We start from the raw sequence: 23,908 nt of genomic DNA, 5'->3' as shown, positions 1-23,908 counted from the left end.
TCTCCAACGATATCAACTTATTTGAAAAATCCCAAAATCCTTCATTGCAAACATTTTTTCACAACTCTAAAAGGAAAATAATCAAGGAATGGGACGCTGAATACAAAGTTTGAATTGAGTAATGACTGAATTTATTCATGATCCATTATTGTCCGATATAAACGTGGGCAATAAAGGTGATGTTTCGTTTGATGGTATACATTTTACCTGCCGACTGTAATCAATATTTCTTTTTCTTTGCAATCTACAACTTGGCCTTTTTTTTGCATTTCCTTTTAAATTTTTTTCCATCCTGTGGACGATTTTCAGCTTCCAACCCAATGCCGTCTTCCCTATTTCCATTTTTATTATTCTTCTTGGACTTGGAGCGTGAAAGCTTACCTTTCTTTTTTGATTTTTTCTTCGGTTTGTCCATTCCAGCAATAATAGCCGCAGTATCTGCAGAGACTTGAATCTTGGATTGTTGGGGTACTACCGCAACTCTTATACAAGAATCATAGAGTATGTCACCACAGAAATCTCCAAAACAAAACTCTTCCCCACAGTCCCCGCACATCTTTGCACTGCTCTCGATTATTCCAGCTCTATTCTTGGCTCGCCTTATCGGGCTAACAGAATTGCGGCGCTCCTTGGCAGCTGTTTTTATTTCCAATTTTCCCATGTCAACCTTATCAATATATTCCTGGTGATTATAGATTCTCCGGAGTTTCCATTATTTGAAGACAATCCACACCAAAAGCTTCAACAGTTATCGTTTCACTCACCAGCCTAGAGAACATTTCCTCATCCTGTCTAAGTTTGGGACGAATCGGAGTCAGCATCCTCCAGTCTATGGCAACTTGTTGTAATTCACCAAGGTTGAGGCCCCTCATATCCGGTGGCACTGGGTCTGCGTAAGCACACTCTTTTTCTATCGCTTTAAGTTCACGTTTCGTAGCTCTCCAAGTATAATCTTTATCCCGGACTTTGGCATCGTCTTTTTTCACCTGCAAGAGTTCAATGAATGAGGTAAACCTCACAGAGCTATTTTAACAAATGTATCACCTTCTCCGATCTGATTTTATACTCCGGACAGCGCTCGAGTAATCTTCTGAATTCTTCTTGAGAGTTGCAGGCTGCTTTACTCAAATCCGGAATTAAATTGGCATCCTTTTTATCGTCCCTCAGGAGATCATCTAGCTGGAAAGCCATTAGAACTAGGCTGTGCTGCAATACAAGAAGGGATATAGTTTCCGTTGGCAAAACATTGTTTTCAACGATCTCCTCTTTGAAATGATAACGCTGCTACTACTTTAAAAAAGAAATGGAATAAAATGAAACAACAGTTTGAGAATTGTGTTTAGGAATCGGCAGCTAGAAGAATTCGGTGGTCGGGGAAACGAGACACCTCTGAGAGTCCCATTCTTTTCTTTTCATTGCCAGACCCTGGAAACAACGATAATAGCGTTAAAATCTAGAAACAACTAATTTCTGTAACTGCATCGATAATACAAACATTTCGAAGGGTGGTAAGCTGTGATAAAATTTCTCGGCCGCACCAGGTTATCAAGTTCTCATCGCCTTCTTTTATTCTTTCTTCCCCGACACCCATTTCGGTGGTTTGTTGCTTAATTTTTCCGTCGTTTTTGTTATTCTCAATGTTAATTCGGCCATTTTTATCCACCTTCAAGGGTACGATAGAATTCAGACTATCCATGGACAGATCGGCGTCGTAACTATCCAGTTTAATTTTTCTTCTGGATGCGTTGCGGCCTTTGAATTTCGAGTTGTTGGGCTTACGACGCTCTGGAGATGGAGATCTACCAGCGGAAGTTTTACGACTATCAGATTATGTTTTTAAATAATCAGCAGCGAGCGTTTACCTCGACCCATCGTCGCTTGTGTCAATTTGGCGTCTTCTTAATCTCAATCGCCTCTGGTAGTGCGGATCCTTCTCACTTTGTGTTCGATAACGGGTCCCAGGCCTAAAAATATTTGTGGATAAACAGATCTTCCTCATTTTGAAAAGCAGCTCTCAAGCTTACCTGTTGGCGTTCCAACGAGGTCGGGTTTCCAGTGATTTGCGGGATTGCGCTTTTGACCGGGACATCGTCTTCATGCAGAGCTCTTCCGGAACACCTGTGCTCGTAGATCTGTTAACGTTCGGAAAGTTGAAAAAGAATCCATAAACTTAGAAATTAGTCTACGCCAAGCGAATTCAGTTGCACCCACTTTTCAATGTCCCGTCGATTAGCGTTCAAGGATTCCTTCCGCTCTTTTGTAGAGGATTCTTTGTACGAGAATACGTTGTCTCGCAAGTCCTCGACATCCGTTTGAGTCCCGAATTCTCTGCCTAACGTCGACCTGTATTTGCTGGGCGTGAGTAGCCTCGAAACTTTCGTATCCAGGTTTCGGTCTTGACTAACGTCGGTCGCAACAGCGCGACTGGTTAAAATTGGAAGTACAGTCTCTCCCGTACTAACGGAATTCGAGAGACTTTGGGACTTTGTAGGAGACGGCGCGACGATTAAATTCACTTGTAAATTCGAAGCGTTCAATATTTCCGGATCATATACCCTACCACTCAATACGATAGCGATTTCAGTACTGAGTGGAATTTGTGCGATATTGTTGTGCGTTGTGTCTGGGTTATTAGTTGGCATCGCAGTTTCATGGTCAAATTCATTGTCCGACTGGGCAGAACATCCTGCATTTCCTCCTTTGATGTATCGTTCGGAATTTTCCGGTGATGTACTCTTTCCCACCGGTATTTCGTCCAAGTTTAAATCGGACGTTGAAATCCGACACGTTTTTTGTTGGGCCAAAGACGGCGACTTTTCCGCATCCACACCGCGTTGTTCGTCGTTCTCGAGGCTCTTTACGTCGTTGCGTCTTCGACGCGATTGTTTTTCCTCTTTCGCCAAACGTTCCGCTGCCTCGAGCACTTGCCGCATCGCCTCTAATTTTTTGTGCTTTGCGTCTTCCTTCTCCTTGTGCCTTCTTTGCTCCTCCTCAAATCTGTGCAGAGATCGTCTCGCAGTTTAAACATCGGCGTAGGGCGGAAAATAATAAATAAATACCTTTGCTTTTCCTCCTTTTGTTCCCGTTTAATTCTATCCTCTTCAGCTCGTTCCTCCATCAGTCTTCGCTGTTTTTCCTCCTTCCGACGTCGTTCTCTTTCTTCCAGTTGATCCTTGATCGCATTCTGCAATTCCAGAGCCTTCTGTCTCTTCGATTCACGCTCGTGCATTATACTTTCGTCCAGTGGAACGTTTTGCCCCCGCAAATAAGTTTTGTTCGAATCAGATCCAGCTGATCCAGTCGTCGAGCTCTCCGGGCTGCTCGCGCTCTCGTGATTTATTACCAAAACCTGACGGGTAATCGGTCGGCGATTATCAGCGTGAACGATAAAATTTTCCATTCTTAATTACCTGGCTGGTATGATCCATTCGGGAGAGCCCCCTTTCGAGCCACGAGGGTGGGGGCGGATCCCCCCTGACAAGATCTTGACCCCAAAGGCTGCCCCACCTGGGCCGGACCTCGGCGAACCCCCTGGCCACGGATAATCTTCTCGACGGGGGCAAAGAATTGTCAGGAGTCGCGAAGCCGTCGTAGTTATTGATCTTCCGCAGATCGCTTTCCGACATCGCCGTACCGGGCGGATTGCAATTTGGCAGTAAATCTGCCGTTACGTTTCAGATATGATAATTAATATGATAATAGGAATGCCGAATGTGCGGGTAAATTTTTAACGTACCTCCAACTACGGGCAAAGGAACTTCCGCCGAGTCACTCGCGTATCCGGAAGTTTCGCCTTCAAGTTCTTCGCGCGGTGAACCGTAGCGATCACGTCGGCTATTATTTTTCACGAGGTAATTGTTACGGTAGTTCAACCGGGTATGAACCGCCTCTTGGTATCGCGACCCTTGTTCCACTTCGAACTGCTTCGCAGGGGGCTGTGAAGTTTGTTGTATAATTTAGGTGTTGCGTGACTAAATTGTATAAGTAGCACAACTTTCTTCTTTTGTGTTTTTTTTTTTACTAGCCCACAAAGGAAAAATCTACCTGCAAAAGGGCTCTTGGAAAGTTTGTGTTATCAATCATTCCCATCGCGGTTTCATTACCTGAAGCTGATGGAGCGTAATTTCGGATTCTCTAGTGTAAATCGGTGGAAGACTAGGACTCCTTCCTCTGATAACGGAGACGTTTCGTTCGCGATCTTCGACATCCGCGGCATCGTGAAGATTTATCAAACTGGTCCGCGAAAAGTGCGTCTCAATCGCGTCTCTGTCGTGATTTTTCGAACTGCACAATCCCGATCCGTATCCGCGTCTCAGCGGCTGTGCGTCGGTACGGTCCAACATTCTCTTCCTATTCTCAAAAAATATCTACGCAATCAAAGTCGTTCTACCTATTATAAAAATATAACAGAAAATGTTAATAATGATACTGATTATCCATGGCGATAAAGACCACGGATAGCGGATAATGTTTCTCGCGTGCTATTTAAAATTCAACAAATCTCTTCTTTTTTTTTTTCTTCTTCTGCGACTGGTAATAAGACTGACCTACTCTACTATACCGTAAAGGTATTGCGAATGCGTATCGAATGTTGATTGAATTTTAACGCGTTGAAAGAAAGAAATAAAATTAAAAACCGAAGAAAACGAAGCGAATTCACTCACCGAATAGCGGTGTGAGTAAATTCTTTCGCGGGTTTGGAGGTCGATCCCCAAGATGCGCCTGATAGTCTTGCCATTTCTTCTGTGAAATTTAACGAATAAATTAGTTTCCATTGTAAAAATACCAGTACAATCTTCCTCCCACGATTCTACGCACCTCTTTCTTTGGCCCATTGAAGCCTTTTTTGTTCCACCAAAGACGCCCGGCCGTTCATTCTTTTAATTTTATCCGATTGATCCTCAGATCGTATCAGAAAAAGTCAAATAAAAAGATAGAAACGTAAATTTGGACCATCTGACTACGCGCTGCCTTCAAATAATTTAAATTCCATAACACAGGTACAGGTGTGCAACCGAGTGTGCAACAATGTAAATTAATCGAACGCAAAGTTCACGTTAAACAATAAAAATTTTCAATACATTTAACGGGTGCGTAACTCTTCGGAGATTCGTTGTGCGTTAACGGAGATTTTATAAATTCGGGTGCGTTCTCTTTTTATATCCCCTGACTATACCTATTCGGTGTGCAAGGTCTTCGGATCCGCGATCAAAAAGGACGCGTCGAGGTGTCTCTACTGGGTTTCGTGTTGTAAATTTTGTGCGAAAAGGAGAACTTGCTCAGTCAGTCGTCCGGAGGTTCTACGTCGCGATGAATTCCGTCGTTCTCCGCGACGTTTAAATTGCACTTGTACTGGCCCACCAGGGCATCTCGACTACCGCGTGCCTTGTTCCCGGTTCCGACTTAGGTCGATATACGCCATGTTTCCATGGGAACTGTCGCGTGTGGCTTTAATACCGATGCCAAGGGCGATTATACCCAGGTATGGAGGTATATAAAATTATCGACGTAAGACGCGAATAACCGACCACTTCGGTAAGGGACAATGACCCAAGGATTTCATATTTGCATGGTTAATTGACCTCCGTTGTAATTTCTATAAAGAATTTTTATTAATCAGAATTAATTGGAATTTCGAATAGTTGAGATGGATTAATTTATTACCTGGTCCTTATTTACATTGTCCGCAGTAGGTATTTTTATCTAACGTATTTTCTATTGTCTTTTTTTTTTTTTTAATATATTTTTTTTTCGTCGTCTCTTTCAAATATCAATGGAGTAAAATCTATGACAATTATTGCCGCTATGTGCACGTCATTGAAAACATTTCGTAGTGAACTGTAATATTCCACGTACATTACACATTTAATTATTCATATTTTCAGAAACAATTTTTTTTTCTCTGTTTCGTTTTTTTCTGATCAGTTTAACATGTTTTAAAAAATTTTAACTTCTATCACGAGTTAATCAAAATATTTGCAGATGTATTAGTTATAGTACTAGCCTCTAGATACGATATGCTCTAATAATTATTGTAATCGATATTTATGTTCTTTAATCTATTCACAATTACGTTTATCTTACACCATTGATCGATGTCAATTCAGATGAATCGACAAAGCTAATCCGATATTCTCTATTATAATATACATAAATACATACCTACATAATATAGTGTTCCATTGGTATATCATCCATTATTCTCAGCTTTGAACATTTTAATTAATACGGTAACACGGTGCGTTGAAATCGCAAATTTAAATGCACTTTCATTGGCTGGTACTTTGGTTTGGTTTCGTTTTTTTTGTTTTTTTGTTTTTTAAAGCTTCTTTTTCACGAACGTTTTAGCTTTTGATGCAGCAGCCTCGCTGCTTTGGAAATCATGCGGCTAGTAAGTTTTTTATATTTTTTGGAGTATTTTCTTCATTCAGGTGTTTGGTTGTGTAACGAAGAGCGTTTAGAAGTCCTTCGCTTTGGCACGGTGGCTGGTCCTTGAGTAATTTCACGCAGCCCTTCACCTGAAATCGCGGAGACTCCGGGAATGATGACGCGTCTATTCCCATTCCACCATGGCAGGTGGATTACATTGATATTAAGAATTTGATTTACTCACGTCGACATTTGATCCCTTGACAAAAGCGCCTTGTGGATGAATGTGGTCGTAGAGTATCACCAGGCCTACCATCACCCTCAACACGAATAGCTGTGTTTCTTCTCTTTGGAATTGTGCCAAGAGATTTCTGAAATTCGTTCGGTCTTACATGTTATATGTATAGTGAAAAGTGTGTGTTATTTTTGGGAAATAATTTTTCGATATCCATAAAAATATACGTACGGATTTTCGAGCATTCTCAAACAGACTTTCGCCATCGTACCTAAAGTCTCGGTAATGTTTTCTCTTGGGGTATCCTCGTTCTGAAAATTGGTAAAACGACAAATAATAAATAACATGCCTGGAATACCACGTTAAATTAGGTCAGACTTACATCCATTAGAAACGTGATGGTAGCGTGACTGAGAACTTTAAGCATGGGTGTTGCATGTGCATAAAACAACGACATCCTATACGCTAATTCATTGCCAACCACGTTATTCCGTTCATTGTCATCTTCCCCAGACAAGGATGCCCTCATTAGGGTTCTCCTGTAGTAACTAAAGTCATTTTGAATCGCTGGGGTTTTCATTTTGTGTTCGTCAAATTTTAATACGAATTCCAAGATTTCGGCAAACTGTTTAACCAAGGCTTGTTGGGTCTCGAGGTGTTGCGTGGGAGACAGATTTCCTGAGCACAGTTGACCCAATATTTTTGGTACAACACCCTCTGAAAAAAGTTTATTCGATGAATCAGACGGCGTGAAAATTGAACGGCAATAAGGGTATCGCCGGAAGCAAAAATCATCACCTACCAAGTTCTAAGGAAAATTCGTAAAACCGCTTCAATTTGGCTACTAGCGGTGCAACAGCCAGATAAGCCTTTCGCTGGCACTCCTCTGTAGGAGCAGCTATTGCCTCCCTGATCTCTTTCCTAGCTCCTCTGTAAAATTGTATCTCTTCCAATATAGACTCCGAATTTTTCAACACCCGTTGAACCGCTTCGAATGTTTCTCTTTCATTATCCGAAGGCTGGGCATCTGAGAAACGATTGATAATTGATTAGCGATGCATTTACAGTAGTTATCATCGCAAACCGGGTTAAATCCCGCAACAAACTTACTCTCAAAATCCAAAAAGACATCATATTTTTGTGGAGTGCAACAAGTCGATTCGTCACGAGCCAACAAACTCAGCAGTTTCCCCATTGTATGCTGCGTCTATTATAATCTACGGTTATTTAATAAACGGCATCTGAAAAAATAGGAGAGAAAAATGTCATCGCATGTAAATGGTCAGTGGTAGAATTGTGGTAGTATTTTCAGGAAGTTGTGGGAAAAAATTTTGACCAGGAACAAAAATTCGAATCTGCTCATAGCAGGTACTTCCGTTCAGGTACACCTAATTATCATCGCGTAACGGAGCGACGCGGATCGCGGGTCAAGGGTTTTGAAAAATCAATGGGCTTGAATTGAACTACCGTGAGCTAGACAGCGCTTCCTCGGAGTCGATTAAAACTTAAAATTGGTTCACCCTGACGTCCCAGGGGCAACGGGGACTACGTGAGGACAAATAAGTACATTTATAGCAACTAGTTTTCAATGCTGGATGAGAATATACGCCCTTCTCTGTGCAGCAGGGGGGAACACCCACCGTCATGTGGTCATACCACACACGATCATATCCTGGACCGGACGGTGCGGCCGTCCCGACCGCTAGTAGACCTCGGCGGGAGGTGGATCGGGGCGGGGGATCTGTATAAGGATAACTTTCATGCCCCCATTCCTCGCTCGAATCTTTATGCTTTGTTATAGACAAATACAAGAGCGCTTTCATCGCTGGATTTCAATTTTCGCGTTGAAGGAAACGCGCTCTTTTAGGACATTTCTCACAATTGATGACACATTCGCACGCCAGTGACAGATAAGAAATTCAGGTCCGCTAATGGTGGGATGTCGCGACAGTTTTTTAACGGAAATTGCAACATGACAACGACAAAATGCGACTGACGAGTGATAAAATTTTAGGATAATACCTGTACAATGAAAAAAACAAAAAATGGGAAACACATCAGATTCAACGTTTGGATTTTGATTGACATAGATTTACCTGCTGACAGAACCCCATTATCCATAATCAGGAGAGGAAGAGGGTCAACTTTGTCGGTTCTGATAGAACTTTGCGATTAATCTCTACAATCTGTGACCAGATAACGGAGTATTCTTATCGGATAATTGTTTCGATCAATGGCACTTTGATTGACAATTAGAAACTCAATTAGGGCGCGCTGGATAACATTTGTCGCTACTTTACTTCACAATCCTTAATAAAATCACCTTCAAAAACATACAACGACAGCGACGCGCGCACTGGTCGGCCCTATGCTTGTTGACCGTCCCGGGCGTCCCATCGGTCGTGGAGCACCATACCACACCGGATGCACGTTCAGTACGACAATTGACAATAATGACGTCGAGCACCAACAGAACAGAACAAACGGCTAAGTTTTTACCGCTTGTACATACTTATCTATTTATTAATGTATGCTTACCGCAACACGAATCACTGACACTGGCAGACAAACCCACTGAGGAACGAACAAAACTCTTCACTCACGCGATAACAGAACGAGTCAGTGAAATCGAGTGATGAACTGACGACGACTGGCGGTGTCGGTCGAAGTCAGGTCAGACTGTCAACTGTCATAATGAAAGTTTGTATTCATTGTTGCTGCTGCCATCTGACGTTTACCAGAACTAGACACACTGATCTATTTAAGCAGTGCTGGATTTTGTAGGTGTCAACAGAATATTAACAAACACGTTGCCATTTATCTACGGTGTGTAACCTCGAGGGAATCAGGAAATTTCAAATAGCATTGACAGTCCTTCTATCCAAGGTTTTAAGAAACATCACACATTCCAGCAGGTGTTTTCTATGGTTCGTAGATGAATCCTTTCACTATTCAGTTGCCGATACCTTCAATGAAAAACAATCATTTACCGTATTCACAGATCTGAGTATGGAGGAGGTATACGCAAAGATTCAAGTTTACCTTATAAAGAAAGACAAAGAATGCGACACGCTGAGATTTCTGACGTCTCGAACGACCTCTCTGAATGCAGAGCACGTTTCAGACGTCTGCAACACAATTAAAGCCATACTACAAGATGCCCAAGCAATCGATGAAGGTGTTGACTCAAGGCCTATAAGCACCAATGAGAAATGTATTCAAAACTTTAAATTCCTACTGCTAAACACAGACTTTAAAGCACAGGAACATCTCTGTGAAGATATAACGAATGGACATTTGGTAGACATGTGTCCTCCTCTATCTCCTTTTTTATTTATGCAGATAATCTGGACTCTAAGTTATGAAGAAATCTTATGTAATTCCATTCTTTTTATGCCAATGGATTTATGCACTGAAGTGCTGAATATACTATGCAGATGTGTGATGGATTTGGAATTCCATGGGGCATTGAATCTCATTTCTAAGATAATCATAAACTGCTTTAAAAAGCTTTCTTCTGCGCTGCATCAAGACATTCAAGTTCTTGACACGGATGAAACTTTGAAGAGATTCCTGGGAAGTATTCAAGAGCTGATCTTACTCGTTGGTACACTTCAGTCCAAGTCAACTACCACCATTACCAAACGTTGCAGGTACGAAAGGTATGGCTTGGTAATGATTAGGGCCCTAAACATTTTGAAAGAATGTATAATCAATACAAGAACTGAGAAGATCATTCTCTCGGAACATGAGGCATTAGAAAAGTTGTATAAAATAACTTTTGGTAGAGATTTCATGGCTAGACTGGATATGACCGCTGTAAGAGAGAGCACTGACTTGTTTTTAGATGAACTGATTCAGGTGTTGCTTGGTCATGCAAAGAAGATAGACTGCAACATGTACCTGGAATGGGCGGAAATAGATTTTTCCGAAGATACGTCGAAGTCGATACAACGTGTTGTTGGACTGGCCTGTTACCACTTTTTGGAATTTTTAGGCACGGATTATGAGCCTGAAAAATATCAGCCCCTAATCGAATGCCTTCAACAATTATCCAGCCGACCTGATGCCCCGTTTGCAATGAGTTTGGCAGAGTTGTGTAGCGAGGTAGACAAGGGGGATGACAAATGCCTGCGAACATTAATCGAAAGATTCAGGGACTGGGATTATGTCACTGTTGATTTTTTGGATAAAACGTGCGCTATGATACAAAGGGATGACTGCCTTAGTCTGCTAAATATTGCAGCAGAATTTGTCAGTATTACAGCATCGCCTCAAGCCGAACTCTGTCCCGAGGTTCATGCCCTGGCATTGAAAGTATTGTTGGGTCAGAAGCTGGTGGATATGATGGAGATTGTTACATCTTTTATAATAATTCATAACGCGAGTCGAGCCTTGGAAACGACGAGCTTTGACTCAAGTTTTGAAAGCTACGTAAATCAGGGGATAGCTTTAGGTTCATGCAAAACATCACTGCGTGTTTTACTATTTTATCTGATTCAGAATCCAAGGAAGGTTTTGAGTACGCTCATAAAAGCTGCAATCAGCTGCCCAAAATACGCAAAGAGTGTCGTGTTGCCTGAGGACCTTTGCTATTTATCACCAATAATGCAAATCGTCGATGACAATCAACTTTCGCTCCTTGCAAATGCGTTATACACAACTTGCAGTGAAGAGCTATTAACTGGGAGTAGTAAGAAGTTCATTGATCTTGTACAAGTTTTGTTACAACACAATGTACTTACCGCAGACCAACTTCTCAATGACGTTTTCGTACCTGTTCTGAGAAATGACACTATTCCATCAAATATCCTGCCTATCCTAACTTGTGTGCGGAACATCAGGGAAAGATTGACTTTGGATATAAGGAAGACCAAGCTTCTGCACACCTTAGCACTGACAATACGCAGTCTGCGAGGAAACACCAGTATTTCTTTTTACCAGAGGGAAGAGATGCTTGATCTGTTACGTAGGACAATTCAGCACTTTACAAAAAACGGGGTAACTTCTGATAATGGAACAGATTTACTTACGCAGGAATTGGAGGTTTTTTTGGAGCCACTGGATAGAATCTACTTTACTCCAGGATGGGATTGGATAAAAAATGAGAACTCTTTGCCCCAGGTGTTGGAAGATTATAGGAAACGTTGTCACCATATTATGAACCAGAGCAAAGATCTTGCAAATCGCTGTATTATAACAGACGAATTCCTCAGCAGCCAGAGCCTGGAATTAATCGATTTACTACAACATTTGATATTGCGATGTACAGAATCTGAGTATCTAAGATTTGCAAAAGAAGCGGTAATAATTCACTGGGATTACTTTGGATGGGACAACGAATTGGACGCTTACTCACAGTTTTCTCTAGCCACCATAAAAGTCTGCAATCACTACTTAGAATCATTTGATTTGATGAGTATCTGGGAATTCTCAGTCCACAAATTTGTATCTTTGATTAAAAATCTAGCGAACTTAACCAGTTGGTTTATAAGCATCGATGCGATAGATGACTATGAATTTGTCTACAGAAGTCTAGTTGCTGCAATGAACACGTTGAGTCTGGAATCATCAAATTTAAATTTATCGACGTGTTACAACGAGTTTAGAAGAACTGTGAGCCCTTGCACAGATGAGGCTTATTCGTATGAAACGATTACAGAACTAGTTAGCAACGTTGTTAAATTAGGAGATCAATGTCTCCTTGAGTGTACTACGCCAGTGGTAAAAGTTGTGCAAAGATCAATATCAGAATCACAGTTTTACATTAAATTTATGTTCATTACAATTTGTTTGAACTGGCCAATCGATGAAAATAGACTGTTATTATCGAAAATTAATGAAAAATTATACAAGCACAAAAGACATTGAAGCAAATATTGTTGGCTGATAGAAGACTGTATGTATAATATAATTTCATGAATAAAGCCCTTGGCAGTATTGAAAGTACGATGTGGAAATAGTAAGATTTTTCTCCAAAAGAAAGTAAAGGAAATGATATACTTACTTCATTTGTTTTAGAACATAGTTACTTGTGAGTATCGGAAACCACTATCAGCTTTCTCCCTTATCTCCTTCGTTATCGCATTTTCCTTTAGTTCATAGGTTTTCCAAGGTATTGGTTCGACATGTACAGAACTGAACTCAATGACAAAAGTTGAATCAACTGTAAAAATTATTTCTTTTCAGTTCTGCCGATAATCCGTAGTCACATTGTTAAAATTAGCCCAATATCCGACCTCCAAGCTGGTTGTTTCAAACAGAAATAAACAAATAGAATAAATACAGAGTTAGTTCAACAGAACGACAACCTTGGTAGCATAGATACTGACCGGAAGCCCATCAATTTTTTTTTTTTAATTCAGAGAAAAAAAAGGCTCAGGAAATCTGTTCAAGTTTATCTGCTTACGACTTCCTTTCTCAGAATAAATTTTCGAATTGGACAATCATTTGCGATGTTTGGTCAAATTTTCAATAAATTTTAATTACAATATTGTCTATTGCTATAAATCATAGCGACAAATGTTATGTGACTGAACATTGCACAAGAATCTCCAATTACTGCCGATCTTTCGTCTGTTTCATTCTATATTATATTTGTGCGATATTGCCAAGATGCCATATTACAATGGTTAATGATGAAAAAAGAAAATAAAAAAAAAAATGCGAAAACTTCACACACGGAAGAAAATTGTGCGCACAACGTATACATATACCTATGTTTAATATCATTTAAAATAGTGGAACAAAATTTTGTTTCAGCTTTTTTAAAATATATATATATATATATATATATATATACATTCATATACGTATTGGAAAAGAAAAATAAACAGTACGCTGGAAATGCATTCCGAAGTATTCGTGAGTCATACAATTTTGATTTTTTTTCATATTTTCCTTCTATGTCATATTATACTATATTTTTTTACAAATCTCACCCAGGTCTTGACGCTTTTTTACGTTATTGAATTGGACTTCATTACTGCAAATCAGAGGGTCAATTATACTACAGATGTACGTAAGTATAATATTTAAAGTAACGAACAGGAAGACGTGAAGAAAATTAATTAACACATAGAGCCGACCTCATTCAGAATTGAAAATACATATTACAAAGAAAAAGAATATATCAATTTGTGTTGCGTTAAGAGACTGAGGTAGATATAATTTTGGTTTTCTTCTCAACGATTTACGTTTTCAAATTTGATTTTAGAGTGACCAAAATTTAGAAAAAAGTGATACGAGGAATGCGGCAATAATAACAACAATAATGACAACAACGACAATAATAATATTGACGATAATAACAACAACAATATAAACAATAATGGTAGTAATAATGATACTTACAAGATTATTATTAATAGTAATAATGATAATAATCTGAAACAACATTAAAAAATGTCGTAGATGGAAAAAAAAGCTGTGCACAATTTTCCACCGCGGGCTATCGTTCATTTCAGAATCTTTCCACATTCGAGTTAATTATTAATTTTTTTTCTCTTCTTTCTTGTTTCGTTTTTTTTCTCTCTTTTTTATTAATTATGTATATATGTATATATTTATATATCTATAATATACACATATGCATAATATTTATATCTCGACACTATAATATTTACAGATTTTTCACATTGTAAAAAATATAACATATTTCGTACTCAATATTATACGCAGGTAGTACTGAAAGGCCGATATACATCTAAAATTGTGGTGTTTTGTTTCTTTTCTTTTCCCAATCTTTCCATTTCATTTCTCTATTTAGATTTAAAACTTTTTTTTCAATTAAATAATTAATTAATTAATTATTTATTCAATTAATTAATACATTAATTGTTAATGTGACTCAGATGCGCGGGACAACGAACGTGTGCTGCGGTATGTAAATTATACATACCTAATTATTAATAATTACGAAAGTTTTTCATTCATTGCATAATATATCATGTTTGTTAATTGTTTTAATTGATGATTGACGAAAGGGAAAGAAAAGTTTAAATTAAATCAGAAACGAATAGAATAGAAAAAAAAAAGTAAAAACAATTCTGGTCCTTAAGGTGATATGCTGGCTGACGCATGAGCGGTTTTATTTATCATAATAGTTTTTTTCCATGTGATTTTGACATTAAAAAGATGCCGATAGCTCCCCAAGTACGATTAACATTTTTTATATGAGATGCATTTAATTTTTAATTCAACCACATTGGTAAATAGTCATAGTTTAATTAGTTTAGAAAAATATTATGCAATTTTTTTCTTCTCTTTGTTTTTTCTTCTTTTTTTTTTTTAATTTACTTGGGATAAGCTGATCAGCGGCTATAGTCAGTTTTTATATCATGTACAAATTGTATATAAATAGAATATTTTGAGTATTGATTACTTGGAGATCTATCTAAACGACTTGCCTAAAATTAGTGATTCAATATTATAATGGTATGTAGTTGGCGATTTTGCATACGATTTATTAGGAGAAAAAAAAAAAAAACTAAAAAAAAAAGTCTAAAATGAAAAAGAACAGAAAACTTATTAAACATCACTGAAGAACACTGTTCGTAAGAAAATACAGCAAGCAAACGCGGCGTTCCATAATAATAATTAATATAATAAACGCATATAGTTTTATTATTAACATTTGTTAAACGGATTCGTCATCATCTTTTCCCCCATTTATCAAGAAATCTCGACGATATTACTTTCGCATCGATAAAAATACACACCCACCATACTACGTATGATATAGACAAAAGGAAGTCTCATAATTCGCAATAATTAGTTTACTACGTCGATGGTCCAATGTCGGTTATCGTATTGGATTTATGATAAACTAAGGATAAATATTTTTCAAGCATATCAAATTATCTTCAGCCAATCAGGGCGGTCGTTATACGTTTAATTCGCTCTTTGCTTTTTTTACAATCATGTTAAATGTGGAACTTCCCATAGTAGAAATTTAAAATCCACTTTCTCACACTTGAATAGAAAGATATTTCACGAATAAAATTGAACACAGAACTGTTTTATGATAGAAAATACAACATTGAATATTATATATGCTTAATCCGGGGTGTATTTGGTGTTGTTATACCTATTATCAATGCCTTTTTTTTTGTCTTCGGTTTTTTCTTATTCTTCTTCTACGATCTTTTTTCTAAAACACCTTGTCGAATGAAATTAATGAAATTTGAAATCTAATATCAAGCTAATATAATATAATGACTGCTGTGGTATCCAAGCGATATTCAACATCGTACATGAGTTTTTGGTCACACGAGAAAATTACACACGACCTATAATTTCACTACCTCTAATATACGGGAGCGACATTTTCTTTTTTTTCCTTTTTTTTACATTTTTAATTCTTTACCTCAACAAACTCGTAACAAATTGTATTAAAAAAGAGACGTGCATTCATGTATATAAAGCAACGACATTCCAGATATTATCACTATTATTAATGTTGCTGATGTTATTATTATTATTATTATTATTGATATCAATATTATTATTATTATTATTGTTATTATTAATATTGTTATAGCTATATTATCGTTATTACCTTTTTAATGTTACTTTATTATTATTATTATTAATATTATCATTATTATTACTACGGTACTACGTTGTGTAACTAACAATTCGTGATTTACTTTAACGCGGAGCGCCACTCCTCCATATTTTATTTCTCTAGAATTCCTTCTTTATCCCCTTGCCTGCTTTCATTTACTCTCTCTTTATTCATTTACTTATTTTTTTTTTTTCATTATTTTTATCTTCGTTCAGCACCTAATTTGCGAGTAATATGGCCCTGTTGGACGAATACACAACGGGTGTCAAGTGTTTTCTATAAGTAGTTTAGTTTACTTCATTTCATTGAGCAGAAAGCGAGCGATATCTAGTTTGGTCTGTTGTTAATGGTTCGCTACCATTTCCAACAAACACAAGGGCAGTCAAGGTTTATTTATCACCTCTTCGGTTCACATTAATTTTTCTTTTTCTTTACCTACGTTTTTGTCGTCGTAATTGTCGGTGTCAGTGTCGATGTCGTTGTTGTCAGTCTCGTTGCTACGGTATATTCAAGCTATTGAAGCTGGTGCAACTACGACGATTCGTTTTTCATCTCATTGTGTTCCTGTTTTTTATTCTTTTCAGTTTCTTCTTTTGCCCACCTATAATTTGTATATTATATATATATTACAATAATGTTACATACCATATCTGTGCAACCACAGAGCAAGGCAGTTGATAAGAAAAACTGCATAAATTCAATGTCGATTGTCAAATTACATTCTTAGCAGTATCAAAGTTACACAAATTAGTTACACGATGGAAAAGTTTTGGACAATTTTGGTTCGACATATACTTTTGCTAGAACAATTCAAAGCATGTTATGGCAATGAACACTTGTCAAGTTTTCATGCATAACAGACTTGATATTTTGGAAAAAATTCACGACACTGTTTTCATGCAATTAAAATACGTATAACGGAGCACCTTGCCAAGCTCTGTGCGTGCACATATAATACTATTCACGTAGGTATATTAAAATATCTGTTTACAATTAGTTTCAGATTATGAAACGTAATATTCATCTCGATCTCCATCTTCAAAATTCATGTTCATTCTATCCTTCATCTTCTTACCCCGAATAGAAAAATGTAATAGTTTTGTCACTGAGTTTATACATGGTCGTCAATAAATTGTAATGCATAGTCGTAAGCATTGTAATCATCATCATCATAATCATGGTAATCATGGTGATAATTGTCACCGTTCTTCTCAATCTTAATTCACAGCTCGTGACTACTCGGCCGAGTCTCGTTATGCCTTATTATATTTTACCTACAACTATTACCTATCGTCGTTCAGTCTGCTCGGCCAAGGTTTTGATTAAGTATTAGAGTATAGTGCAGCAGCAGTATCTCTTCTGTTCCTTCTCAGGGCTGAAGTTCATCTGCCTAACGATCTCCGCGAACATTTCATTGACGTTGGTCCTGTTTTTAGCGGAGGCTTCTACAAAAGGACATTCCCAAAATTGCGCCAGTCCGTTACCCTCCGCCGTTGAAACCTCACGCTGGTGTTCGAGGTCCAGTTTGTTCGCTACCAGTAGCACCGGGACACGCTCGGTGCCTTTGACACGTGTGATGAGCTCCTTCATCGCTTTAATATCTTGGAAAGTTTGGTGGTTCGTCAAACTGTATACAACGACGAAACCCTGACCATTCTTTATGTACAGGTCACGCATGCTCGCGAATTGTTCGGTCCCGGCTGTGTCTAGGATTTCGAGAACGCAGGGTGAGTTGTCAACCTCTATTTCTTTCCTGTAAAAGTCCTCTATTGTGGGGTCATACTTCTCCATGAAAAGACCAGACACGAATTGCACTGTCAGCGCGCTCTTGCCTACCCCGCCCGAGCCGAGCACAACTACCTTGAATTCGCGCATCTTTAAAATACGCCTTCGACGTTCGACACGGGCTTTTTATAATAGCACACAGTAGGTCTTCTTAACGTGGAGCCCGTAGCTGGGCTAGCAAGTCCTCACTACTTGGATGTGGCAGCTCAAACTCCCTGATGATGATTTTCGTATTAGATTCATCGAGGTTAATAGAATTTTAACGTATAACTAGCACAAAGGGAGCAACCGCAGCCTTCCTTAGTTCCTCCTCAATAGCTTAGGCTTAGCTCATAGGACGAGACTCGGATGTGGGAGACATGACACCACCGCTGCACGCACTTCCAACTGCCCCTCACTTCACAGTTCACCCGAATTCACTTTTATGACTCGACTCGTCGCGAGAACTGTCGACTGACGATTACGCGAATACCACGGTTATATCCCCTGCCTCCCCCGAGGTATTCCAGAACTGCAGGACTGTAGTAAGTGGCAGCGGACTGCCGACAGGATGGCGGGGCGACAGGATAGCTGATTGCTCCGACGTCCGACCAGATACTGAGGCCAGGACCTCAGATCGCTCGAAACTCCGAGAACCGAGGGCTGGGGGAGACCTGACTGACTCGTCAGTCGTCGAAGGAAGAATCACCGTCAGACACGCATATGCATACAGTATAACCTAAGCCGCCATCTTCTCGTAACGAGGATTTTCCTCGAATTATTAATAACATTGATACCAACCGCGAAGTCGTTGAATGACACCCTCTTGTCTCGCTTTCCCAATTCGATCCTCTTTCAAAAATTAACTCCAATGGATCGCGCGCCACCTCACCAACGTCAATTAAAGGCTAAACGTTGTCACGTGCGAGTTTCTATGTCAATCTGCGATCGGAACGATAATTTGCAAGCCCTTGGGGCAAAAAAATTACAGAAGTAATCGCTACGTTTCTCAGTCTATTGTTGATAACAAAGTTGTTAATGACACTTACATGACAACGGTATAGGATTCCAATAATGGCCATTGACACAAGATTCCTCATTGATGATTCACGATTCCATGAGTATTCGATGTATTCCTTCCATTTCTTTTTCCACGATGTATGTCAAGTTCATCGATGAGTCAGCACCTGGGTAGGGGGTTAATTATTCCTTTGAGCTTTCGATCTTTAAAAAACCGCTTTAATTATTAACTAGTTGGTAACTTTGAAATAATTATAAATTGTTTGTGGCTCGCTCTACAGCAGACACCGTGGACTACGTAACCGAGGCGCTTAATTTTGCAACGAAACAAATGAGGTCTGTAAATGGAGGAGACTAGTTGACGTTCTGACAGCTAGAATGAGATAACCTCCGACTCGGATCGTAAAGAAACGCCGGTGATTACCGGGCAGCCTTTAAACCGTAAGCGAAGACGTGTAAAATTGTATGAATTGAATCGAAAGCTGTCGCAAGTTACCGGAAGCGGCGAGTATTCACTGGCTTATCGTTATCTCGCTCTTTCGTAGCCATTCTTCACGGTGGCTCTCCTTTACTATCAGCCCAGCTGACGACGACACGCACATGCGCGTACAATACTAAAAATAAATTCTTGGAAATTGCAGGAGGAAGCAGGATGCGAGAGAGGAATGTAAATTCGACATACTGCTCTGAATACTGTTAGTTCGATACTCATAAACGGCCAAGAAAAATCACTCTATGGAACGTTTCATCGGGGTATACATATATTGAATATAAAAATATAAACGTCACCGCCCCACGCAGCTCGGAGCAATCAAAGCACGTGAGTCACGCCTCTATCAATATCATGTCTAATCGCAATAGTTTTCACAAATCTCTCGTTAGATACGAAAGGCCCAAAACTTCCCGGCTATGTAGACCCCATGGTACTGGTCATTGTTGTGTAACTAACTAAAACCGACAGAGAAAGAGAAAATTTCTAACGTTAGAACAAGTAGTACTCAGGGTACACACGTACTCACGTACGTACGTACGTACATATCATCTTCGCGTTTATCTACTCGTATAAGTAAAAATAAACCCAAATGACAACTTGATAATTATCGACTCTCCGATTGCAGCGCTTCAGCTATTCTCATACCGTGTCATATAATTAGTCTCAACTTTTACTTATCGTATTTTTATGTGTTGCGACTATATTATTATTAGGTGATGCAGTCATTACAAATGCTATAAGGACGCATAACGTAGGCATGCATCATTCCCATCGGGTATTGAATAACCGAACGAATGGCCAACCGGCCATTTAAAAATCAGGAGGAGTGACCAGATCGGCGCATTCAACCAAAATCAGAATTCAGGGCCGTATAACGTCTTTCCGTGTACGGAATAAATGGAAGCTATTATTTATTCGAATACTCCACAGTACCACTTAATCGTTGTAGTGTGAAGTATCTTAATTCCTGAACAAATTACTGTTGATTACGGAAGCCGCCTCCGGTTCTGCTGTTTGAACATAATTTCTTTGTTTTTTCCTTTAATTTTTTATTCCGTCATCAAACACGATAACAATTATAGTTGGAGCGATAAAATACGCGTTAGTTCGGTATCTCGTATACATATATTACGGCTGGTAACGCGTGCCTAATTTTCCCTTTTTCTCTCATAAATTGCCATCGATATCAGCATACAGTGTAACGACCTCAAAAATAAACCTTGATACTCGCCTCGTCTGCACTGTCAGGGAAAAAGCGTCGGTCGACGATGGGCGTCGACGAGCGTCTACCTCTAATTTTTTTTTTTTTGTTTCACCGATCAATTTTTCTCCTACTCGTTTCTAGCGCCTAGAAACTGTATTACCCGTCGCGGGTGCTGAGAGTAAAAAAATGCATCTCAATGACATTCGACAACACTAGATAACGTTACTACTGTCGGTAAAAGAAAAAAAAAATTGATCGATTCATCGCATCCATTGTCTCGTAATTGACCGGCGCGAGAAAATGAAAATTAATTGAATTATTCGTGTGGAATTCACCGGCTCAATGCCTGCCAATAATCAGTTTATTCCGGCAATAATGTTTATTTATTCACCGCTCGAAATAATCAGACTTGGATTTTCTTGTATTGAATCCAATTATAACGTGCGGTTGTTTTCCAGGTTTTCATTCATCTCCTAATCAATAACGCTAAATGACGAGAAGTAGTGGAAAATGTTATTTTTCTTCACAGAGTTCAGTGGAGATTCGCGTGAATGCAATAATACACATACAAGCATTCAATTATTATTGCATTCGAAGTCGCAATCAGCTCTTCCTTTTCATAATATTTTATTAAGAGCAACGATAATTTGCGGAATAGTTTGCGGATCGATGTCCCTCTTCGGCGTCGCATGGTAGAAGATAGATAAGCGGCGTTGATAAATCGAACATTATTTCATGAATATTAATGATTATTTTCTCCTCGTTTGTGGAATAAACGAGAATTTATGTTGTCCCATAGGATTTTGGCTCGGAGATGAATTGCATAAGTTTTTCTCACGGTAAAATGCATCCGCATTAATTTCAGGTGCGTAAAATCGAAGTACTCGAATAATGGCTTGGCAAAATCCTCATCAACCGGGATGGGCCCCCGATGGATCGGCGATAACGACTGCGCCGACAATGCCGCTTATGCCCATTCAACCTGGTGTTCCTTTTACTCAGCCCGGTGTGCCTTACGGACAACCTGGTGTCGTGATGCAACCCGGTGTCCCGGTTCAACCGCCGGCAGGTACAAATAATCTTAGTCAATTTTCTAGTTTTTATTCTAAACGCACCGCGGCCTCGAGCGGTTTGAAAAACTTCGTTTTATTAATGTTCACGTGCGAGTTAATCGACTACTGATATGACTGAAACTTGAAATACAATAATCGACGACTTTCATACGTCAACTGTGTAGTAAGTGTACGGCGTGAGTGCGACAGGATTTATAGATCCAAATGAAACCGTGGTTAATTTAAGTTCTGTCATTCGAGCGTCGAGATAACGACGCGCCATTGTTCTAATTGAAAGCAAACAAAGATTACACCGTATTTTTTCCCCATGTTTGTGTGACGGGTGCCACGATATTACAGTTAATGAGATAAACTTTGTGAAAACACTCTCAACTTTGATCGGCGAGAAGAAATTACTTACGAGAAAACAATTACCGTTGAGTTAGAACTGTCCTACCCGCGGAGGAGCTTGTGCGACACTCCATCCTATATGAAATTCGAAGTCTTCGGGGTAATTTTTCAGTCACTGAAACAACGAACAGTAAAACAGGATAAATAATTCAAATCGTATTGACACACGTACATAAAATACCTGTATGCCGGCTGTATACTCGCGACAATATGTCGACGCTAATATGTTTTTAAATAAAGTCACCGGTAGTTCAATTCAATCCTAGCATCATGGAATCCGAGTATTTTGAAACCTCTTGGAAATTGAAGCTGAAACAATTACGAAGACACTGTCGTTACGTTATAAGACAAACTATTAGACGGTACAGAAAGAAGAAGGATTACACGCGGTTCCTCAGTGACGAAGAACGAAGGTGTTTATACATATAAACAAGTTACATAAATAAAATTATACAACACTCCCTACCCCAATGATAAGCGCGTATTTTACATTTATCGATTAATTCGTCCGTTTGCCGTATCCTCAGGTGGTTGGCCGATACCAAACAGCAATTGTCCACCCGGCTTGGAATATCTTATGGCCCTTGATCGGCTGATGGTTGATCAGCAAGTGGAGCTCCTCGAAGGTATAACGTAAAAATAATTTCACTCCTTTGATCATCCAATCCGTATCGTTGTCGCCATCATTTCATTTTTCTGCACGATATTTTATTCTCAGTATTTAATCGATTTTCAAGCGTTTACCGGATGGGAAAGTGAAAACAAGTACGTGATTAAGGATCCCCGGGGTCAGGTCGTTTACTACGCCGCCGAAGAGTCCGACTGTTGCGGTCGAATGTGTTGCGGAAGTTATCGCCACTTTGATATGCGAATTCTGGACGGCGCGATGAAGGAAGTCATTCACCTCAAACGACCCATCAAATGCAGCAGTTGCTGTTTCCCATGCTGTTTACAGGTGCGGTAATCGGTCGAACGGATTGGATCTGAAACAAAGAAATAACTACAAATGTATCGCTGTCCAATTATTCATTAATATTATCGATCGCCAGGAGGTTGAGGTATTTTCGAACGGTGTGCAAATCGGTTCGGTTACTCAAAACTGGAATCCAATACGACCATCGTTTTCGGTGAACGACGCGACAGGAGACGCCGTACTCAGCATCAAAGGGCAGATTTGCATGTGTTCCTGTTGCGACATTGACTTTGACGTTAGTAAGAATAATCACAGGGTGATTTCTATCCGATGATAACCGTTGAAATATTGACAATGTTTGGTTTTTTCGAAATTTTCAGGTCCTGTCGACGGACGGTGAGCATCAAGTTGGCCGTATCTCTAAAAAGTGGTCCGGATTTGTCCGCGAAGCATTTACGGACGCTGACGTTTTCGGGATCAGTTTTCCCGCTGATCTCGACGTTAAAATAAAGGCAGTTCTAGTCGGAGCGTGCTTCTTAATCGTGAGTATACTGAAATCGTTTCCCCCCCCCCCCCCCCCCCCCTCTGGTTTTGTCTTCGACGTTTGATGCGTTTAATTATTTTATTACAGGATTTCATGTACTTCGAGGGGCAAGGAAAGGCCAACAACATGCGTTAAACATGAAAAAGAGGTTGCCTACTTCTTGGCATTACTTAAGCCTGGTGGACATTGTTTCTATTGATATACTCTAACTATACGCTAATTTTATACCGAGAAATTTACTTTTCCATCCGTCTGCCAAACCTAAAAGTTCGGGTACAACTTTATTGCTACACGCGACAGCCGACAAAACTATCTGAGCGCCGCAATATTTTTAA

The 23,908-nt window shown here is 39.4% G+C and overlaps 6 protein-coding genes and 1 long non-coding RNA gene across 15 annotated transcripts; 2 read left to right on the top strand and 5 right to left on the bottom strand.

Moving 5' to 3' along the window:
* Positions 1 to 114: 114 nt before the first annotated feature.
* Positions 115 to 1,330, bottom strand: LOC105688111. 2 transcript variants are annotated; one of them, XM_012404167.3, is made up of 3 exons: positions 1,045 to 1,330; positions 765 to 986; positions 115 to 682 (listed from the first exon to the last, which is right to left on the bottom strand). In XM_012404167.3, exons 1-3 carry the CDS (start codon positions 1,189 to 1,191, stop codon positions 245 to 247), a joined length of 807 nt encoding a protein of 268 aa, XP_012259590.2. In that variant the 5' UTR covers positions 1,192 to 1,330; the 3' UTR covers positions 115 to 244. The 2 variants fall into 2 exon arrangements, with proteins under 2 accessions (XP_012259590.2, XP_012259591.2); XM_012404168.3 differs by having other exon boundaries at positions 115 to 667.
* On the bottom strand, positions 1,284 to 5,532 carry LOC105688108 (zinc finger CCCH domain-containing protein 13). Its single transcript, XM_048658904.1, has 10 exons — positions 4,665 to 5,532; positions 4,104 to 4,367; positions 3,737 to 3,935; positions 3,411 to 3,661; positions 3,060 to 3,349; positions 2,212 to 2,997; positions 2,025 to 2,132; positions 1,863 to 1,964; positions 1,496 to 1,799; positions 1,284 to 1,425 (listed from the first exon to the last, which is right to left on the bottom strand). The coding sequence occupies exons 1-10, from the start codon at positions 4,833 to 4,835 to the stop codon at positions 1,354 to 1,356; spliced, it is 2,547 nt and encodes an 848-aa protein (XP_048514861.1). The 5' UTR covers positions 4,836 to 5,532; the 3' UTR covers positions 1,284 to 1,353.
* Positions 5,533 to 5,642: 110 nt separating this feature from the next.
* LOC105688110 (CYFIP-related Rac1 interactor B) lies at positions 5,643 to 9,305 on the bottom strand. Of its 4 annotated transcripts, none has more exons than XM_012404163.3 (7): positions 8,701 to 9,305; positions 7,715 to 7,845; positions 7,407 to 7,631; positions 6,987 to 7,321; positions 6,836 to 6,915; positions 6,614 to 6,740; positions 5,643 to 6,518 (listed from the first exon to the last, which is right to left on the bottom strand). In XM_012404163.3, exons 2-7 carry the CDS (start codon positions 7,797 to 7,799, stop codon positions 6,381 to 6,383), a joined length of 990 nt encoding a protein of 329 aa, XP_012259586.1. In that variant the 5' UTR covers positions 7,800 to 7,845; positions 8,701 to 9,305; the 3' UTR covers positions 5,643 to 6,380. The 4 variants fall into 4 exon arrangements, with proteins under 4 accessions (XP_012259586.1, XP_012259589.1, XP_048514870.1 ...); XM_012404166.3 differs by having other exon boundaries at positions 8,928 to 9,305; XM_048658913.1 differs by having other exon boundaries at positions 8,942 to 9,305.
* Positions 9,306 to 9,389: 84 nt separating this feature from the next.
* LOC105688100 lies at positions 9,390 to 12,556 on the top strand. Of its 2 annotated transcripts, none has more exons than XM_012404147.3 (2): positions 9,390 to 9,531; positions 9,606 to 12,556. In XM_012404147.3, exon 2 carries the CDS (start codon positions 9,614 to 9,616, stop codon positions 12,473 to 12,475), a length of 2,862 nt encoding a protein of 953 aa, XP_012259570.2. In that variant the 5' UTR covers positions 9,390 to 9,531; positions 9,606 to 9,613; the 3' UTR covers positions 12,476 to 12,556. The 2 variants fall into 2 exon arrangements, with proteins under 2 accessions (XP_012259570.2, XP_048514858.1); XM_048658901.1 differs by lacking the exon at positions 9,390 to 9,531 and having other exon boundaries at positions 9,679 to 9,818; positions 9,947 to 12,556.
* A 618-nt stretch (positions 12,557 to 13,174) lies between these two features.
* Positions 13,175 to 19,569, bottom strand: LOC105688099 (ras-related protein Rap-2c). Of its 4 annotated transcripts, none has more exons than XR_002305793.2 (3): positions 18,986 to 19,119; positions 17,164 to 18,906; positions 13,175 to 16,773 (listed from the first exon to the last, which is right to left on the bottom strand). XR_002305793.2 is itself a non-coding variant. In XM_048658914.1 (3 exons), the coding sequence occupies exon 3, from the start codon at positions 18,045 to 18,047 to the stop codon at positions 17,502 to 17,504; it is 546 nt and encodes a 181-aa protein (XP_048514871.1). In that variant the 5' UTR covers positions 18,048 to 18,906; positions 18,986 to 19,123; positions 19,453 to 19,569; the 3' UTR covers positions 13,175 to 17,501. The 4 variants fall into 4 exon arrangements, 3 of the variants coding, with proteins under 3 accessions (XP_048514871.1, XP_020709159.1, XP_020709160.1); XM_048658914.1 differs by adding an exon at positions 19,453 to 19,569 and having other exon boundaries at positions 13,175 to 18,906; positions 18,986 to 19,123; XM_020853500.2 differs by having other exon boundaries at positions 13,175 to 18,614; positions 18,738 to 18,906.
* LOC105688098 (phospholipid scramblase 1) lies at positions 19,256 to 23,712 on the top strand. The gene is made up of 8 exons (XM_012404145.3): positions 19,256 to 19,397; positions 19,598 to 19,776; positions 21,519 to 21,722; positions 22,644 to 22,742; positions 22,854 to 23,071; positions 23,166 to 23,324; positions 23,410 to 23,571; positions 23,661 to 23,712. Exons 3-8 carry the CDS (start codon positions 21,545 to 21,547, stop codon positions 23,706 to 23,708), a joined length of 864 nt encoding a protein of 287 aa, XP_012259568.1. The 5' UTR covers positions 19,256 to 19,397; positions 19,598 to 19,776; positions 21,519 to 21,544; the 3' UTR covers positions 23,709 to 23,712.
* On the bottom strand, positions 21,784 to 23,174 carry LOC125501846. The gene is made up of 3 exons (XR_007279603.1): positions 22,583 to 23,174; positions 22,298 to 22,425; positions 21,784 to 22,231 (listed from the first exon to the last, which is right to left on the bottom strand). It is a non-coding gene; the product is annotated as an uncharacterized LOC125501846 (long non-coding RNA).
* Positions 23,713 to 23,908: the final 196 nt, after the last annotated feature.

This window comes from Athalia rosae, chromosome 7 (genome assembly GCF_917208135.1).
Source record: "Athalia rosae chromosome 7, iyAthRosa1.1, whole genome shotgun sequence".
Classification (NCBI taxonomy): domain Eukaryota; kingdom Metazoa; phylum Arthropoda; class Insecta; order Hymenoptera; family Athaliidae; genus Athalia; species Athalia rosae.
Note: the sequence above shows the minus strand (reverse complement) of the source record. Positions and strands in the feature narration are given on the sequence as shown.

What these genes read in the sequence shown, in the direction of transcription:
- LOC105688098 (XM_012404145.3), top strand. Translation starts at nt 21,545, where the DNA reads ATGGCTTGGCAAAATCCTCATCAACCGGGATGGGCCCCCGATGGATCG. An exon ending in CCCGGTTCAACCGCCGGCAG is followed by an intron (nt 21,723 to 22,643) that starts GTACAAATAATC and finishes CCGTATCCTCAG; the next exon opens with GTGGTTGGCCGATACCAAAC. An exon ending in GTTTCCCATGCTGTTTACAG is followed by an intron (nt 23,072 to 23,165) that starts GTGCGGTAATCG and finishes ATCGATCGCCAG; the next exon opens with GAGGTTGAGGTATTTTCGAA.
- LOC105688100 (XM_012404147.3), top strand. Translation starts at nt 9,614, where the DNA reads ATGGAGGAGGTATACGCAAAGATTCAAGTTTACCTTATAAAGAAAGAC.
- LOC105688108 (XM_048658904.1), bottom strand. Translation starts at nt 4,835, where the DNA reads ATGGGCCAAAGAAAGAGGTGCGTAGAATCGTGGGAGGAAGATTGTACT. An exon ending in CCTCGTTGGAACGCCAACAG is followed by an intron (nt 1,965 to 2,024) that starts GTAAGCTTGAGA and finishes AAATATTTTTAG; the next exon opens with GCCTGGGACCCGTTATCGAA. An exon ending in AGCTTACCACCCTTCGAAAT is followed by an intron (nt 1,426 to 1,495) that starts GTTTGTATTATC and finishes CGTTGTTTCCAG; the next exon opens with GGTCTGGCAATGAAAAGAAA.
- LOC105688110 (XM_012404163.3), bottom strand. Translation starts at nt 7,799, where the DNA reads ATGGGGAAACTGCTGAGTTTGTTGGCTCGTGACGAATCGACTTGTTGC. An exon ending in TGTCTTTTTGGATTTTGAGA is followed by an intron (nt 7,632 to 7,714) that starts GTAAGTTTGTTG and finishes ATCGTTTCTCAG; the next exon opens with ATGCCCAGCCTTCGGATAAT. An exon ending in TTGAGAATGCTCGAAAATCC is followed by an intron (nt 6,741 to 6,835) that starts GTACGTATATTT and finishes AACGAATTTCAG; the next exon opens with AAATCTCTTGGCACAATTCC.
- LOC105688099 (XM_048658914.1), bottom strand. Translation starts at nt 18,047, where the DNA reads ATGCGCGAATTCAAGGTAGTTGTGCTCGGCTCGGGCGGGGTAGGCAAG.
- LOC105688111 (XM_012404167.3), bottom strand. Translation starts at nt 1,191, where the DNA reads ATGGCTTTCCAGCTAGATGATCTCCTGAGGGACGATAAAAAGGATGCC. An exon ending in ATAAAATCAGATCGGAGAAG is followed by an intron (nt 987 to 1,044) that starts GTGATACATTTG and finishes GAACTCTTGCAG; the next exon opens with GTGAAAAAAGACGATGCCAA. An exon ending in AGGAAATGTTCTCTAGGCTG is followed by an intron (nt 683 to 764) that starts GTGAGTGAAACG and finishes TATAATCACCAG; the next exon opens with GAATATATTGATAAGGTTGA.